The sequence below is a fragment of the Taeniopygia guttata genome, chromosome 1 (assembly GCF_048771995.1).
Source record: "Taeniopygia guttata chromosome 1, bTaeGut7.mat, whole genome shotgun sequence".
NCBI classification, from domain to species: domain Eukaryota; kingdom Metazoa; phylum Chordata; class Aves; order Passeriformes; family Estrildidae; genus Taeniopygia; species Taeniopygia guttata.
In genome coordinates, this window is record NC_133024.1 from 5,326,735 (window position 1) to 5,342,042 (window position 15,308).

The following is a 15,308-nucleotide window of genomic DNA, read 5'->3' on the forward strand; positions in this document are numbered from 1 at the left end:
GATACAAGAGGATGTGGCTGAAGATAAGAAGTAGTGTGTCTCTGGAAATTTATCCTCATGATTTAATTAATAGAAAAAATTCCCTGGCTGTTTCAGAAGACATTCAGCCTGTGATTATTTATTTATCCTAAGTAATTTGGTGTGGGTTTTAGCTTAGAAACTGATTACTGTTAAACTTTTTCTATAAAACTGTGGGGTTTAAAGGGTATATGCATACACTCTTCCCAAGTGGCTGCTGGAAATTAGTGTAAATACCTGAGATGTTATGCTGCATCTACTTGCAGCAGTAGATGCCTGGAATTTGTGGTGCAGGGGCTGTTCCTTCTTGGTTTCCTTGCTATTTCTCATGGTGGCTCATGGCAGAGAATTTCAAAATGGCTCAAATGCTGTTAATGCTGGGTTTGACTCTCATGACACTCTTTGATCAGTGAAAGCTTTGCTTAGGTTATGGAGAGTGACAGGAGAAGTTTGGGTGCCAGCTTCAGCCTTGCTTTTGTGTGTAGAAGGGCCTGATAGCTGAGAAAGCCAGGAGCAAGTGGCTGAGTCTGGTCAGACATGACAGGACACAGCTGAAGCCACAAAGACATAGAAGAGAAGAAAGGTGTTCTGCTGGTGATGGGATCGCTCTGGATCAGGAGTGATGGTTCCTGGGTAGGGGGCTGCCACAGGAAAGCCATGGAGCTTCTGTAAAGTAATCCAGAATAGTTTTAAAAACCAGGAATAAATTCGAATATTTTACATGAGTAATTTAGTAACTTTATTCTGCATATAGCTGTCTATTTTCCGGACACAGACTGCAGGACTGAGAACAGGACTTTTCTTTTAGGGTTGATGGTGTTTGTGTCACGGTTACTCATGTGACACCACTCCTGCTGCTGATCTGGGACTCTGCATTGTTGCTGCTTCCCAAGTTGTAGGTTGGAAATCTTGCAGAGACACCGTGCATGGACATACAGAAATAAATATCCTATCTTTTCTCTTCATGGATATGCCAAACAGTTGGAAATTAATGTAGCATGTCTGCTTGTTGCTGCTCTTCAACTCATCAATGCAAAAGTCTGGGAAGCAGAAACTTTATAGATTCTATATATACTTTAGAAAGGAATAGAAATAGTTTTTGATCCAACTGTAGTTTGTTAGTCTGCAATTGAAAGCTTTTTCATACTTTGAAGCATTGTTTAGTTACCCTTCAGATGCCATTGCTGTCGAAGGATCTTTTCCACAAGAAATTTTAAGACCCTAGTCTTCCTAAACACTGTTTATTAAATGTGTGTATTCTTTTGTGTTTGTAGTAACTGTTTGCAGATTACTTCACTGAAGTGATAGAACCTTTCTTTGCCCATTCAAAGCACTGAGATAAATAGTTACCTGTGTTACAGCTGTGATTTTTGGTTAAAATTTTTAAAAAGTAGATTGTCTGATAATGTCTGTGAATGGTTCTTTTTATTAAAGTAACATTGATATTATAAGTTTAGAATATTCAACACATGAAGTTACAGTGTTCAGGTAAAAGTAAACTTGTCCACACACCACCTTGTTTGGTTGTTTTCTTTTTTGGGGAAAGCTGTGGGAGGATAGCAGGCAAGGAAGGTCTGGACATAATCAATCTCCATTTTACTTTGAATTATCTTCCCTGTAAGTAAATCAAAGTATTCAAATTACTCAAGTTGCTAAAGATGCAACTGCTAAAAACACCTTTATTTTTATTCTATTTACAGATAGAATTTCTTCTTCTTTTATCTGTATGAATATTCCTTTCTTCTAAAGTAAGCATTTCTGTAATCACTCTTGCATTTAGTTTTAATGTAGATACTGTCACTGACTATCTGAGATGGACTTCAAGCAGAATTCCAGCTCATAAATTCCTGTCAGATACAGGGTGTGTCAGCATTAGTTGTTTTGGTGGTGTGCTGCAGAGAGTCTGGACACAGTGCATTCTGAGGAATTGAGTAGCCTTTTCTGCTTGTGCTAATAGAGAATTGAATATTACATTTGTATTCAGTCTGACTTAAAAGTCTTGCTGTGCCAGATGCTGAAGCCTACAGTAAATGGAAGATTTACAACCCACAAATGCATGATCTAATTTAAGCCAGGATATCATGAGTAGGATAACAACTGAAGGATTTAGGAGACAATAGAAGGAAACAATAAGAAGAGAATATATCCACTTCAGATTGGCAATTAAATAAATACATATCTCTGATTTAGTGCAGTCAGAATTCAAACTGATGTGGGATGCAATTTAGAGCAAAATACTAAGGTGTTTAAATTTTAAAAGGGCAATTAATTACATGTTAATTTTGCATCTTAATTTTAAAGAATTTTTTCTTGCCTCTTGACAGATTGTCTAGCATTTCAAACTGTTGGTGAAGATGTATACCAGTTCCTCATTATACTTTACATTCTCTAAGATGCTGTTTTTCTTTTTTATTTTTTTTCCCATTAAATTTATGTTAAGCTGTAACACCACCCTGTATTTCACAAAGGGTGCACATACGTGTGTTTATGTGCAAGTGTGTGCATGTGTGTTCCATTATACAGTTTCCATGGGTGGAGCATACTCATTTAGGAATTCATGCCATTTGTTACTCTGAATGTTTCTCTTCTCTATAGGAATTCTGCTTTTAGAATATACAGGAAAACATCCTTATGTTCAAGGAGAAGTAAGAATAAATCCGTTCCACTTAATTCCAGTCATATACATTTACAGTATTTGTAAGATTTACATATAGCTATATCTATTGCTATTGTTTTGATGTCTTTGATGTGATTCTATAGGGATCAGGGCAATCCTCAGAGATGGCCAGAGGAGACATTTAGGGATAAACCCGCCTGCACCAACCATGCTGAGAGGCCTCGGCTGCTCTTCCTTACGCTGGTAGGAGAGGCAGCTGTGGTGGATGTGGCCCAGCTGCTTCTTTGCTTTAGTGTTGTCCTCTTCTGTAGCCTCTCTGGTTTTGTTTCAAAATAGTTTTCTGATTTTCTAGTTTCTCAGATTTGTTTCAAAATAGTTGCTGATTTCCACTTGGGTAGCACATATTCAGCTAGTGGTATCATCAACACCTTTGTATGTAGACAGATACAAATGCCATTTCATAGAATCATAGATTATCCTGAGTTGGAAGGAACCCACAGGGATCAACTCAAGTCCAACTCTTGTCCCTGCACAAAACAGCCCCAACGATGCCACCACATGCCTGAGAGCTTTGTCCAAACACTTCTTGAGCTCTAGTGAGGTTTTTTTGCTGTGACCACTCCCTGGAGGAGCCTGTTTCAGTGCCCAGCTACCATCTGGGTGGAGAATCTTTTCCCAATACCCAACCTAAACCTTCCTTGACTCAGCTTCATGCTGTTCCTACTGGTCAGAGAGAAGAGATCAGTGCTTGTCCCATTATGTCCCCTTTTTAATTCCTTTAATTGTGAATTAAAAATATTTCCCCAAGTTGAATCTCTCTTGCCTATGACAGTAATTGGTAAATATTTTCTCTCTATCTCAACCCAAAAGCTTTTTCATTCCATTTTATTTCCTTCTTTTATTAAGGATGTCTACATTTTAGTCCTAAGTCTAGGCAACATCAAAGCTGGTAGTGGTAAACATGAGTTTCAGCAAGATTATTTTAAATTATGAATATCTGAGTGGCTTTTTAGATTTTTTTTTCTGCAGTCAGTATATAAGGAGACTTAGTAATGAAAATGGAAGTAAATGAAGATGTAGCTGTAACTCTTGATTGCTAGTTAAATTTTCTAGATTGCATTGATTTCTGTTTTCTCCACTGTTTCTTTTAAGATGAATTAACAGAGCTTCTCTACAGCAGGTTACAGTGATGTTGAAAGTTTGGTTATCTGGCAACTTTCTAGCTCTGCTTTACACTGACACTGTAGAAGGAGCTCATTAGGGACACTATAAATAAATATGAGGCTCATTTTTCTGTGCCACTGAGTAGGTCCCACTTCAATTCAGAGCAACTACATTATATAAGTCTAGTGAGGGGAGCTCTCCTTGGCACATACACTGGCATTAACCTATTGATAGTGAAATTCAAAGCCTGTTTTCTCTCCTAAAGGGTGGACTGAGCTCTGTGTGAGCTGTCAGTGGAAATTAAGAATTTAGCAATTGATGTAGTAACAAAATAAGAGATTTCTTTGTGTACTTTTGACAAATACTGCTAACTACTTAGCATTTGGTCCACTTTACAAACCAGCAGTTAAAATGGTGAGTTTGGGTAATAGTAAAAATAAAAATAATATATTAACTTATTTTTCCCATGAATGTTATTCTTTCATCAAGGCCCTAGAGTAATAATGCACTCTTACTCTTTAGAAATTCATCTCAGGAAAGAAACTAAGTGTATCTTCATTCTTGTGGCTCAGAATCCTATTTTCTGTCACTTTAAAGCTATGTAGACATTCAGGTGGGTAAATGTATGGGGTTTTTTTGGTCTTAATTTCCTTTTTTAAACATTCTGGTCTATCCATTTTGAAATGTCCATAGTTGTCATAATTTAAGGCATTTATTTCCTCTGCTGATGACAACTGACACTTAACCCTGGGCAATGTTAAATATCCCTGATAAGAACATGTCAGTTGACACTGATGTATCAAGCACATGGCTTGTGACAGCACCCAGTATTATCTAACCATGGATTCCAATTACATGAGTGTGACATTTTTGGAGGCATGAACTGGAAGAGTTCAAGATGACAATGCTAAAGGAAGTACCCAAAGAAGAACAAATCTTCCTCCTGCCTCATGCATATTAGCTCTTGAGTCAGTTGTGGAGCCTTGCAGGGTAATATTTACACAGCAGTTAAAGTGTGAAGTTTCCTGCTAATCCATTTTGGCAGTGCTGTTACAGGGATCATGAGCATGTGGAAGGGCTTTCCTTGAACCTGCTGTTTCAGTGCAGAGTTCAGTATCTGAATTACCAATGGAGCAGGGGGCACAGCAAGTTCCTTTGGAACCACTTTCTGCAAGCAGTGTGAAAATGGGTATCTGTATCTAATGTGGATGATGACCATCAGCCTTGGCCACCTGCTGACAAAAGAAAGGAGTAAAGCTTCAGTCTTCTGAGTGTAGGAAACTTCCACACTTTTCAGTTCTGCCTGTGTAGCAGAGCATCCCCGTGTGGTAATAATTAGCATTGACTCCATGATTCCAGAAGGCTGATGAATTGCTTTATTATATACACTATACTATATTATACTACTTAAGAAAACTCATCACCGTTACAGACAGTCCAATACAGACAGACCAGATTGGTCCTTGAATCCAAACACCATCACCTTTGGCCAATTACGAAACCACCCTTTGGTAAACAAATCTCCATAACACATTCCACATGCTCACAATAGCAGGTGCAGCAAATGGAGATAAGAATTGTTTCTCATTCTTTTCTCTGATTTTCTCACAGCCTTCCCCAGGATAATGCCTGGGAAAGTTGTGCATTGCTCTCTGTGGGCTTTCTTGAGGTCACTGTACCTATGCTGTGTTAACATCCCAGGCTGCACCTTCAGCCTCTGTATTTCTTTAGCCATCAGTTGTAGTGAGCTGTTGAAACTGGCAAAGATCTGATGGTTGTATTCTGTGAAGGATTTGTACAAGGAAAGAAGTATCTGATTAATAAATTTTATTTTTTAATAGAAGGCAGGATTGATATTCAAGCTCTTTAGCACAAAGTGCATTGTTTAGTAGGCAGCGTTTCTTTCTGTAGTAATTTCCGTGGCACTGTGATTGTATCTGCCCTTGTTTTGTGCATTAAGCTGTCAATACAGTTCAACTTTAAAATTGTAAAGCCCCTTCATGTTTCTTAATTAAAGTAAGAAATTATTTCAAATTATTTCCAGTTATGCTTTGATTGCTTTCTGATTGTTCCCATGTGTATGCACCAGGCCACATTCATTTAAAGACCACTGATCTAAAATCTGAGAAGGCTGTACTGTTGTTTGTTAGCATCTTTTAAAGTTGAAGACTTTAGCTCAAGCTGCTTTCTTCATTTTTGCCATGGTTATATTTTAAACCTTTAATTAGGAGAGTGCCAGGAGGCACTGCCTCTCAGATGCCATGACCTCAGTGGAGAACCATGATTGAGACAAATATTTTTTACTTAAGGTGGGGCTGTCAAGATTCTTAGAGTACTTTTCCAAGCACCAGTTTTGGACTCTCAGAATTCACCCCATCTTAACCCAGGTTTTTTTTTTTTTTGGGATTATGTTACTTCTCTGCAGGACGTTTTTGGGACCATCTCCAGTTACCTCAGACTTGTACCTATTTCTGTTTCTCTCTTCCATTGGTAGATATGAGTAGACAGTAGTTTTCAGAGCACTTAAATCCTCAGATCTCACACAGCTGGAAATTGGTAAGGATTGCTTGAGGAAAGGCAAAGGAAAATTAGTACCTTCTGAGTTTCGTGTTAGGGCTGATAGATTGCCAATTTGAAAAATGGAAATGAGGGCTATAGGTTGTGTTAGCATAGAAAAGGGAGGGTGGGATAAAGGGACTGAGGGGGGTGAAAAGCCAAAGTTGTGGTTTGCTAATAAATTCATCAGCAGGTTTGCTGTTGTGATGGTTGTGGTTGTAGAAGTGTATTGTGGTATTAAAGCAAATCAAATCTTGATCTCAGCAATTTAGAAATTGGTAATGTAGACCTAAATATGAGTAATTTCTTCAACAGACTTTTAGTACTAGGCAGACTGCAGCAGGCAAGAATTATGATGTTTGTTAAAATGGTTGAGATGAACATAAAGGCATGCTATTAAGTTTAGTAGTATGGAGAATATGTGGTGTATATGGAGTTTGCCTAGACATGGAGGAGAAGGTAATTAACCTATAATTATCTGATCTATAAATTAGTCAAATATAACTGGGCAATTTATAGTTTTGGCAATCAGCTGTTACCACTATAATATTTCTGAACTGGCAGCCACATGGTTTTACAGATGAACAGACACACCATCTTTCCAGATACATGCACACAGTCATACCATGTTATAAATATTTTACACAGCAGGAGAGGGAGAGGAGAGGGAAGATGGATATTGTGTTAGTAATGTGTTACACTGACCCAGAGTACATACCTGTGATAACATTTGTCTTTTTCTCTACTGTTTATGCTAGGTATACCCTGAATTGCAAATCACCAATGTTGTTGAAGCCAACCAACCAGTTACAATACAGAACTGGTGCAAGAGGGGATGGAAGCAGTGCAATGGTCACCCACATATTGTGGTTCCCTACAGATGTCTGGGTAAGTGACTCAGTTTTAGTCTGTTTTTTCCTGATCTATTTTTTTCAGTCTCTTCATGACAAAGATAGAGAATCTACATAAATGTCTTCTATACCTCAGTATTATTGTCTTTTCTGAAGGGAGTTTTATCCAGTTGTTCAGTCCTTTGAAACTGCATTATCTAGACAGAAAGTACTCCTGCTCTTCCCTAATTAAACCTTTCTTTTTTCACATTAATTTTTGAATATCTAGTGCTTGGACTCTTACCATGAAAGACCATGGGAATCTGTATTTGTTTAAACAAAACAAAATCTACTTTATAAGGTTTTGTAGTACAATATACTACTATTATACTACAATAGCACTACTAGTAATTTTTTGTTCTTAGTAGTAGTAGTACTAGTACTTCTCCTCACTTGCTTTTTGATCCTGTTAGGCTGTTTTTGTCTTACTTCCCACCCCTCTCCTCCATTCATGGGGAGGGGAGCGGATGGTTCAGGGAATGAGTGAGCAAACAGCCATGTTGGAGTTCAGCTGCCTTCCAGCTTAAACTACAACAAGAATTTAAGACGAAGGAAAAATATCCTTCTGTCATAGCAAAACAGTGCTCTGGGGTTTGAGTGTTAAAGTGTTTGTGTGCATGTCAGGACTTCATCAAATGTAAAGAAAGCTATAATAACCTCAGATTAGTTTATATTTTATTTTTCAACAAACTACAGTAAATGTAGTTTATTAACGTGTTCTGAATAGACTGTTGTAGACAGAGTGTTGTTTGTGATGCTGCTTTATTTGTGTTGGAGGAAGATTCTGACACTCTGCTTGTTAGATGACCTGACTGGTGAGAGATACTCTACTTAAAACTTAGCTAATGTGAAAAACACCAATCACTTGTTTTTTAAAATCTTAAAAGTTTATTAGTAATAAAATTAGTGTAATAAAAATTTGGACGATGAAGATTAGGACACTATAAGACAATAAAAAGCAAAGAATTACGTACGTTGGGTTGTTTTTGGGCACTAAGCTGCCAAAAACACGCCTTGTGAACAAAGGAATAACCCTTAAAAGCAATAGCCTGTTACATAGTCATATATTGCATACATGATGCATAAATTCCTTGCAAATTAAGAACTTTTCTGGTCCTTGTCAACTTCTTCCCCTTAATCCTGGTGGTTCCATAAAGACGGAGAGAAGGTGGAAGAATGTTTGTCTTTTCCAGTAAGGAGGCAGGAACTCTTTAGGTGTCTTGTTGCTGTTATCTCTGTGTGAAGAGTTTCTTGATTATCTTATCCCTTTCTTGAGCAAGTAAAAAAAATCTTACATCACATAGTTTCTATTTTAACATTATGTTGTAATCTAAAACTATATTTAACACACTACTTAAAAAGGATTAATACAGTATTACAAAATAACCCTCCGTAACACATATAGTATTCAATTTAATATTTTTGAAGAGCCAATTATAAAATACACATTTTTCACAGCTAAGATGATGTGTTGTGTAACAAATATTCATTTCCCCTTTGATGGCTTTTGATGAATGTATTAAATGGTCTTTAATTTTCCCTTTTCAGTGAAAAATGTGATTCCATGTTTTCTTATAGTTGCATTTAATTATTTTTTAAAACAAACCCCTAACAAAAATCTCCCCTTAAGATATTTTCTTCTTCGTTATTATTTATATCCTGTTTGTGGCTTATAATGTTGTTTGAAGGTTTCCTTAGTCTTTATTTCAAGTTCATTATCTTGTAGGCAGGATGAAAGAGCAGTATCGGTCCCTTTTGTAAGTGGCATTGTGATTCTTCTTGAGCATTAAGTCCAACATTAAATCTGAACAAATCAGGGAAACTTGGAATAATAATGCTTTGAGCTCTGAAATCCAAAACAGGAAAAAAATCATAGTGATGTGCACTGTGGAAAGGAGAATCTTCGTTATGAGTCGCGGTGTTGAAAGTGCATTGGAAAAGTATTGGAAATGCAGGGGACAGTGGATTGTGACATGTCATTCCTTGTCTGAGCCTGCACTGTCCTCTGTCCCACATACACATGGTGAGCAAAAGCCAATGTTCTCACGGAACTCTTGGTTCGTGCCAAAGCAGGTGGGTGAATTCCTGGGGAACACTGGGCACGGTTCATTATTTTTATCATTATGTATGTCTGTTAGTGCTTCTAGAGACAGTCCCCTTGGGTCTGAGAATGGCTGAACCACTGCTCATTTCGTGAAACAATGCAGATAATTAGCAACACTTCCAGGGTGTCCGCAGCTGCTGGACAAATGCTGCTATTGTTCACTTGAGTTGTGTGTGTCTGTGGTGTATTTTTTATGGTTTTCAACAGTTTTTTATATTCATATTATCCATTTAAACTAGAGGTGATATTAGGTATAGGTTATATAATGATCATCTCTCGCAATTAGGGGATGAATACAGTGTGTAATGTTAGAAGAAGCTTTATGGATGAATGGTTATGTTATTGTGCATTTTGTTTTGATGTCCCCTTCCTCCCTATTCTGCAAAAGCTTCTTGCTAGGGGGGCGTGGCATGACAACACCTGACCTCAAATCAAGCTGCAAGAAAGGAGTCTCCACCAATAAATGGGAAAGAAGAGTTGACTGACAGACTTTAGGGACCAGGGTTAGCTGATGCAACCCCTAGGGGTATAAAAGGTGGAACAGCCATTTTATATACGAGCATTTGGCTGCTGGTCACAAACTGGGAGTGTCCTTTTCCTTACTCAGTCCTTTGTTGTATTTTGTTAAGGTTTAATAGACCTTTGAAATTTTAAAAGTGAGAGATCATTTCTAACACATTGCATTTTAAGCTAATCACTTTGAATTTCTTAAGTGGTTTCTAGATCTTGTGTTTTTTAAATAACACAATACTTTCCAAATACTTGACCAAATCATTAGAATTACTTTTCAGGAAATACATGCTTTTAAGGAGCACAGTAAAAGACTTAATAATTGTTAATCATAGCAAAAACATTTAAAAATATATATTTATATATTTTTATATAAAATATATATTAAAAATCAATATGTGTAATATAACCAGCAGTATATATAGTAGGTTTTTTGTTGTCAAGAGTGCTGGTATGTGTTGGGGTTTAGGATTCTTTCATTTATTTCTCTCAGGGAATTTCCTCCGATATGTGTTGCTAGGAGACAATGGGTAGCAACCCTATAGGCAAGGTAGATGGGGGTAAAAGTCATACTGGACTTCTGTAATGTCCTTTTGTTCATTCTGGTTAAGGGTGACTAGGGAAATTTTTGTTTCTTTTCCCTTTGGTTCCCTCTGTCCTTGCCCACATCAACAGATGCTAGTATGACTTGCTGAGTTAAATTGTTTGAGTCAGATAATCTGTGGAGAAGGAAAAGGGGGGGGGATTGTGATAGATGAGTAATGCAGTGATTGACTCTCACAATTAACAGACCAATATCATGTATATAGGTTATGAAAATTGTTTTTTTTACCCCCTGAGTTGTTATCAAGGGACAGCCGGGGTTAGAATATTTGGGTTGGCTTGTCACTATGGTGACATCTGACCTCAAATCAAGATTTAAAGAAGTAAACTCCACCACTGACAGTGAAGAAGGGGTCAATTGACAGATTTTTGGGAGGAGCTAAAGGGTTAAAAGGCAAAACTTCCATTGTGTGGGTGAGTACATGGTGGGGAAAATCCTTTGCTCCTGGCGCCGTAACATTTTCTCTATTCAGTCTTCTGTTGTATTTTTTATAAGGTTTAATAAACCTTTCTAAATTTATGAAAAGTGAGTGGCAATTTCTCACAGGCCTGTAACTTCCATTTAAAATTATATTTTATATTTAAGAACTCTACAAATCCCTTGTTTACTGTAGGCTGTTTAAGTCCTTCAAAGTAGAATGAAGATCTTTAACCATATGGCTTAACATGTGTCATGCCCAAGTTCAGAGGACAGCCGTGCCAGGGACTGGAGCAGGCATCCATCCATCCCTGCTGGCAGCTGAGCACAGCAGCAAACTCTCCTTCAAATCACATTTTGACTGACACAGCCTCTTCTCTTCATCTACAGGTACCGAGTCTAATACAGTGAAGAGTACTATGGCTGCTTCAATTTATTGCTAGATAATTGTACTTAATAAACAATTTTACTGAAAAAAAATTTAAGTATCTAGGTGCTTTTGCATCTTCTTTGCTTTTCTGGACTTCTGAAGAAAAGAAAAAACACTTTCAAGAAAGTATTGTTTCCTTGAACTTTAGGCCAGTGCATTTGGCTTGCTCTCTCATGCAGATTGCAGATTACTTTTAATCACCAATGCTATAAATGAGAAAACATAATGATTTAGGTAAATGTGACATTTAATAAAAATTCCTAAAGCTACATATCTGCTTAAATAGATGTAATACTGTATGCATAACATAATATGTACTAAAGACATGTGGCTGTGTGAGCACAAGAGCTGGCAGAGGTGTTGGAGCTGGGGAGCAGGGCAGAGCAACACAGGAAAGGGATTGATCTGTTCCTTGGCTGGCATCATGCCAAGTGTGGGATAGCTCTGGATAATTACACAAAGTCACAGGGAAGTGACACATTTCTCTGAACGTTCTCAAATATGTACTGTGCTGGCACTTGAGCTTGTAAATTTGTTTTAGCAAGGCCTTTGTTCTCATTGGTGACATGAAAATGAAGCTTTGAGCCCCAGACCCTCAGCATGTGCACTGCCTCTTCATGCAAAATTTAACACAAGCTTTGTTTGAAAGTAGTTCTTTGAATATGCTCACTTTTTGGTTTGGAGCCCAGCCATCTGCTGGAAGGTATTTGCTTTTGTAATGGATTTTCTTTTATTTACCTTTATCATCTTATCTTTGCTTTCTTTCTCTTCAGTGTTGGCGAGAGCTTCACATTCTATCTAATTTATGGAGTGACTGGGAAATCTGCTGATCAGGACCATGTCTCACACAGTGCTTTTATTTTTCACTACTTTGCCTTGATGCCTTCCTTTACAGAGATAGGGCAATCATCTTGTTAGGAGCATGCTGACTTGCTGAGCCTTTTTCTTCCTAGAGAAGATGTTGGAGGTTAAAATTGTTTCCTTGCCCCCCCATACATGGTCTGGTCAGGGTTTGTCCTGACTTGCTGGTGGATCAGTGGCAAAGTGCTGCTAAGGACAAGGGGACAGCTTGGGGCCAGGGAGGCTTTTAAGCAGTGCTGCTACCTAGGGAAGTGCTTATCCTGCTTAAGCAAAACAGGCAGGGTGTTGAGGACCAGCAAAGTCAGTACATTGCTGTGTTGGAATTAAAAATAGTATTGGAGTTGAATTTGACAATCCCATCACCTGACAGTAGAAATTACAACCAGCACTGGTCTGGGCTGCTCCATTAGTCAAAGAAGTGTAGTAATGCATAGCTCTGTCTGTCGTGGTATGTACTAGCAAAGAAAAGTAGTATTACAGTTTTTCTTTATTTTTAGAGCCTCTCTTTGGACGTGCAGGATTGCTGTCCTTTAATGTGTGCTTGTTTTCCCAATGTAATCTGTGGGTTACTCACTCAAGAAAAGCAAAGAATCCTAGAAATCATGACTCAGCATAGTTGAAAGTTAAACAAGTACAGGAATGATATAGGTGGAAGCTTGCCTGCAAGCCTAAAGTGCTAGAAGTGCTTCTTTCTGATGGATTTGTGTTTCTATTAGACTACTCCAAGCAAATGAAACAGTTGTTAAATGACTTCAGTCGAGTTTATCAAACTGCTACTTGAGCATTAATTTATTATAGAAAGAAACAAAAAAATAGAACAGAAGTTTAAAGCTTTGCATTTAAACTTCAGTAGTAATTATCGTGCAAGGAATGAAAAAGGTTTCTAGAACATTAGCTCTGGGTCTAAATAATGGATAGAGTTAAATTTTATTTGTAATAAAAACAGAACTGAAGGCAATAGAAATCACATGAAAAGATGCAAGTCATTGCTATTGCCTAGATTTTCACACCCCTAATTTACTATAATTCTGTATATTAAAGGAGTATTACCATGAGCAGCCATCCTTTTCCCCAGGTCCTCTGTTCCTTCCAAGAGACAGAGGAGGGCTTGTTACAATGGATTGTTTATTTCTGTGAAATTCAGCAATTGTTTGCAACATGGAGCCTCATCTGAAATGAGAATTTGGGTTACTGTGAGGATGCTGTTGCCTTATTTTCAAGCAATATGATTCTCTAAGGCAATGCACATTTTCTATGTGCTAGTAAAATCTAACACTGTGTCTTCACTGACATCTGAACATCTACTATCTCTGTGTAGTGTATTGTTATGAGTTGGTTGATATAATTAGATGCTCAAAAATTAATGTGCTTTAGAGTTGATACCTCTAGAAAATGTTTCTGTTAATTTGCAGGCATTAGGGTGTGCTAGGGAAGGATAAAAATAGCAATTTTCCCCCCCTAGTTAACTAACTAAGTTACAGAAACTAGTTACTATTTCCCAGTTGACTAATCGACTTTAAGGGCTTCAGATCAAAGGCACTGAAATATAGAGAGGAATTTACTGTGAAATACACATCTTTGTGTGGTATATAGCAAAGGTATGTTTATTGAATTCTGCTTTTTACGTATGCATTAGGTGTTGAGTATTTTTAAAACTGACTTTTTAATTAAAAGCCTTAAGGGCCAGTTCATCAGCTCCCTGAGATGACTCTCTACACAACAACTTGTAGTCATCTCATTTTGATCAGTTAACCTGCATTATTGCATCCTAATAGCCATTGGACCCTCTTGATTCTTTCATGTAACACAGACTGCAGATTTTTGTAGGTTACAGACAAGTGGACTTTAAGGGAGCTGATTTATACCAGCTGAGTCATGTGCATATACAATCCAGTATATGTTCAGTATATACACTTCTCTAAAGTACTCTGTAATTTTCCCTTTAAAAATATCTTTGAGAGGGTTTGGGGTTATTTAATTGCAACATCAGAATTGTACAGAATGTGATTTTAGTCTAATAAATCATGCTACTTAGCACCTGAATTTCTGAGTGTTGATGCTGTAGCAGTGTTCGTTTCGTAAGCATGTAAATTTTTGTTCTGCTATGGAAGATGGAACTGTCTCTGGTCAGTTATGTCCTTGGAAAAAAGGCTCTTCACCCACTTTGATCTGACCAGATAGTCTGGTGATCATGGACCATCTTGTTTCCACAATGATAAACTCTACTTGTTTATCAACCTTCTGGGCTATCATGAATTCATCTGGCTGATGAAATGAGGATGCAATGAAGAGGCTGCAGCAACAAAAATAACTGAGTTAACTGTGGTGCTGTTACTACTGTATCAATGGAAATATTCTCAAATGCTGTGAAACCAGGCGATAGTGTCATTTGTTTTATGTAGAACACCTAAGTGTTTCAGAGCACTTCATACCTTTTCCCTACTGCCATTAAGATGCAAAACATTGTTGTCCCTCCCTGCCCCTGTAGTCCCCTTCCTGGAATTTGATCTGCCAACTCCTGACTTCATGTTGCACCACACATATCTGCAATGGGTCCTGCAAGTTTTATTATGCTGAGGTGTTCATAAATAAATACATGTGAGATCAAAGGCTGGAGCTCCTTTGCAGTGGCAAGTTGAAAGTTGGTCATAATTTGAAGCACCATCTAGAAACTGTTCCATTCTCTGCAAACCTGCCACTCATTCACAAAAGCTACTAGGAGTTAGCTAGAGATTTAACAGGATGAGATATTGGAAGTAAAAGTGATATTTCTTGAGTGTTAATTTCTTTTCTTTTCCCTTCCAGTGGGCGAATTTGTGAGTGATGCCCTTCTGGTGCCAGACAAGTGCAAGTTCCTTCACCAGGAAAGAATGGATGTGTGTGAAACTCACCTGCATTGGCATACTGTTGCTAAAGAGGTACATTCATCTGTCTTAAAATTTCCTGCCTTCCTTCTTTAAAGCTGTGTCACTCTTCTGAGGATGATTTAAAATATAGCAGCAACATGGAAAACAAAAAGCAATACTTTCAATGTTTGCATGAAAAGCATTTTGGGATTTTTTGTAAGATAGAAAATGGGAGTCAGAGCACAATAGAGTCCATGACTGAATACTTAACCACTGACCTTTGAACACTGA

The 15,308-nt window shown here is 37.7% G+C and overlaps 1 protein-coding gene across 7 annotated transcripts in view; it reads left to right on the forward strand.

Annotated features, from left to right (window-relative positions):
* The window catches only part of APP (amyloid beta precursor protein), a 133,008-nt gene that overhangs the window by 43,109 nt on the left and 74,591 nt on the right, over positions 1-15,308 (forward strand). For all 7 annotated transcript variants that reach the window (XM_030260268.4, XM_030260330.4, XM_030260419.4 and 4 more), the window contains exons 3-4: positions 7,114-7,243; positions 14,977-15,089. In XM_030260268.4, the coding sequence (XP_030116128.4) occupies positions 7,114-7,243; positions 14,977-15,089 (243 nt within the window). The remainder of the gene's footprint in view (positions 1-7,113; positions 7,244-14,976; positions 15,090-15,308) is intronic.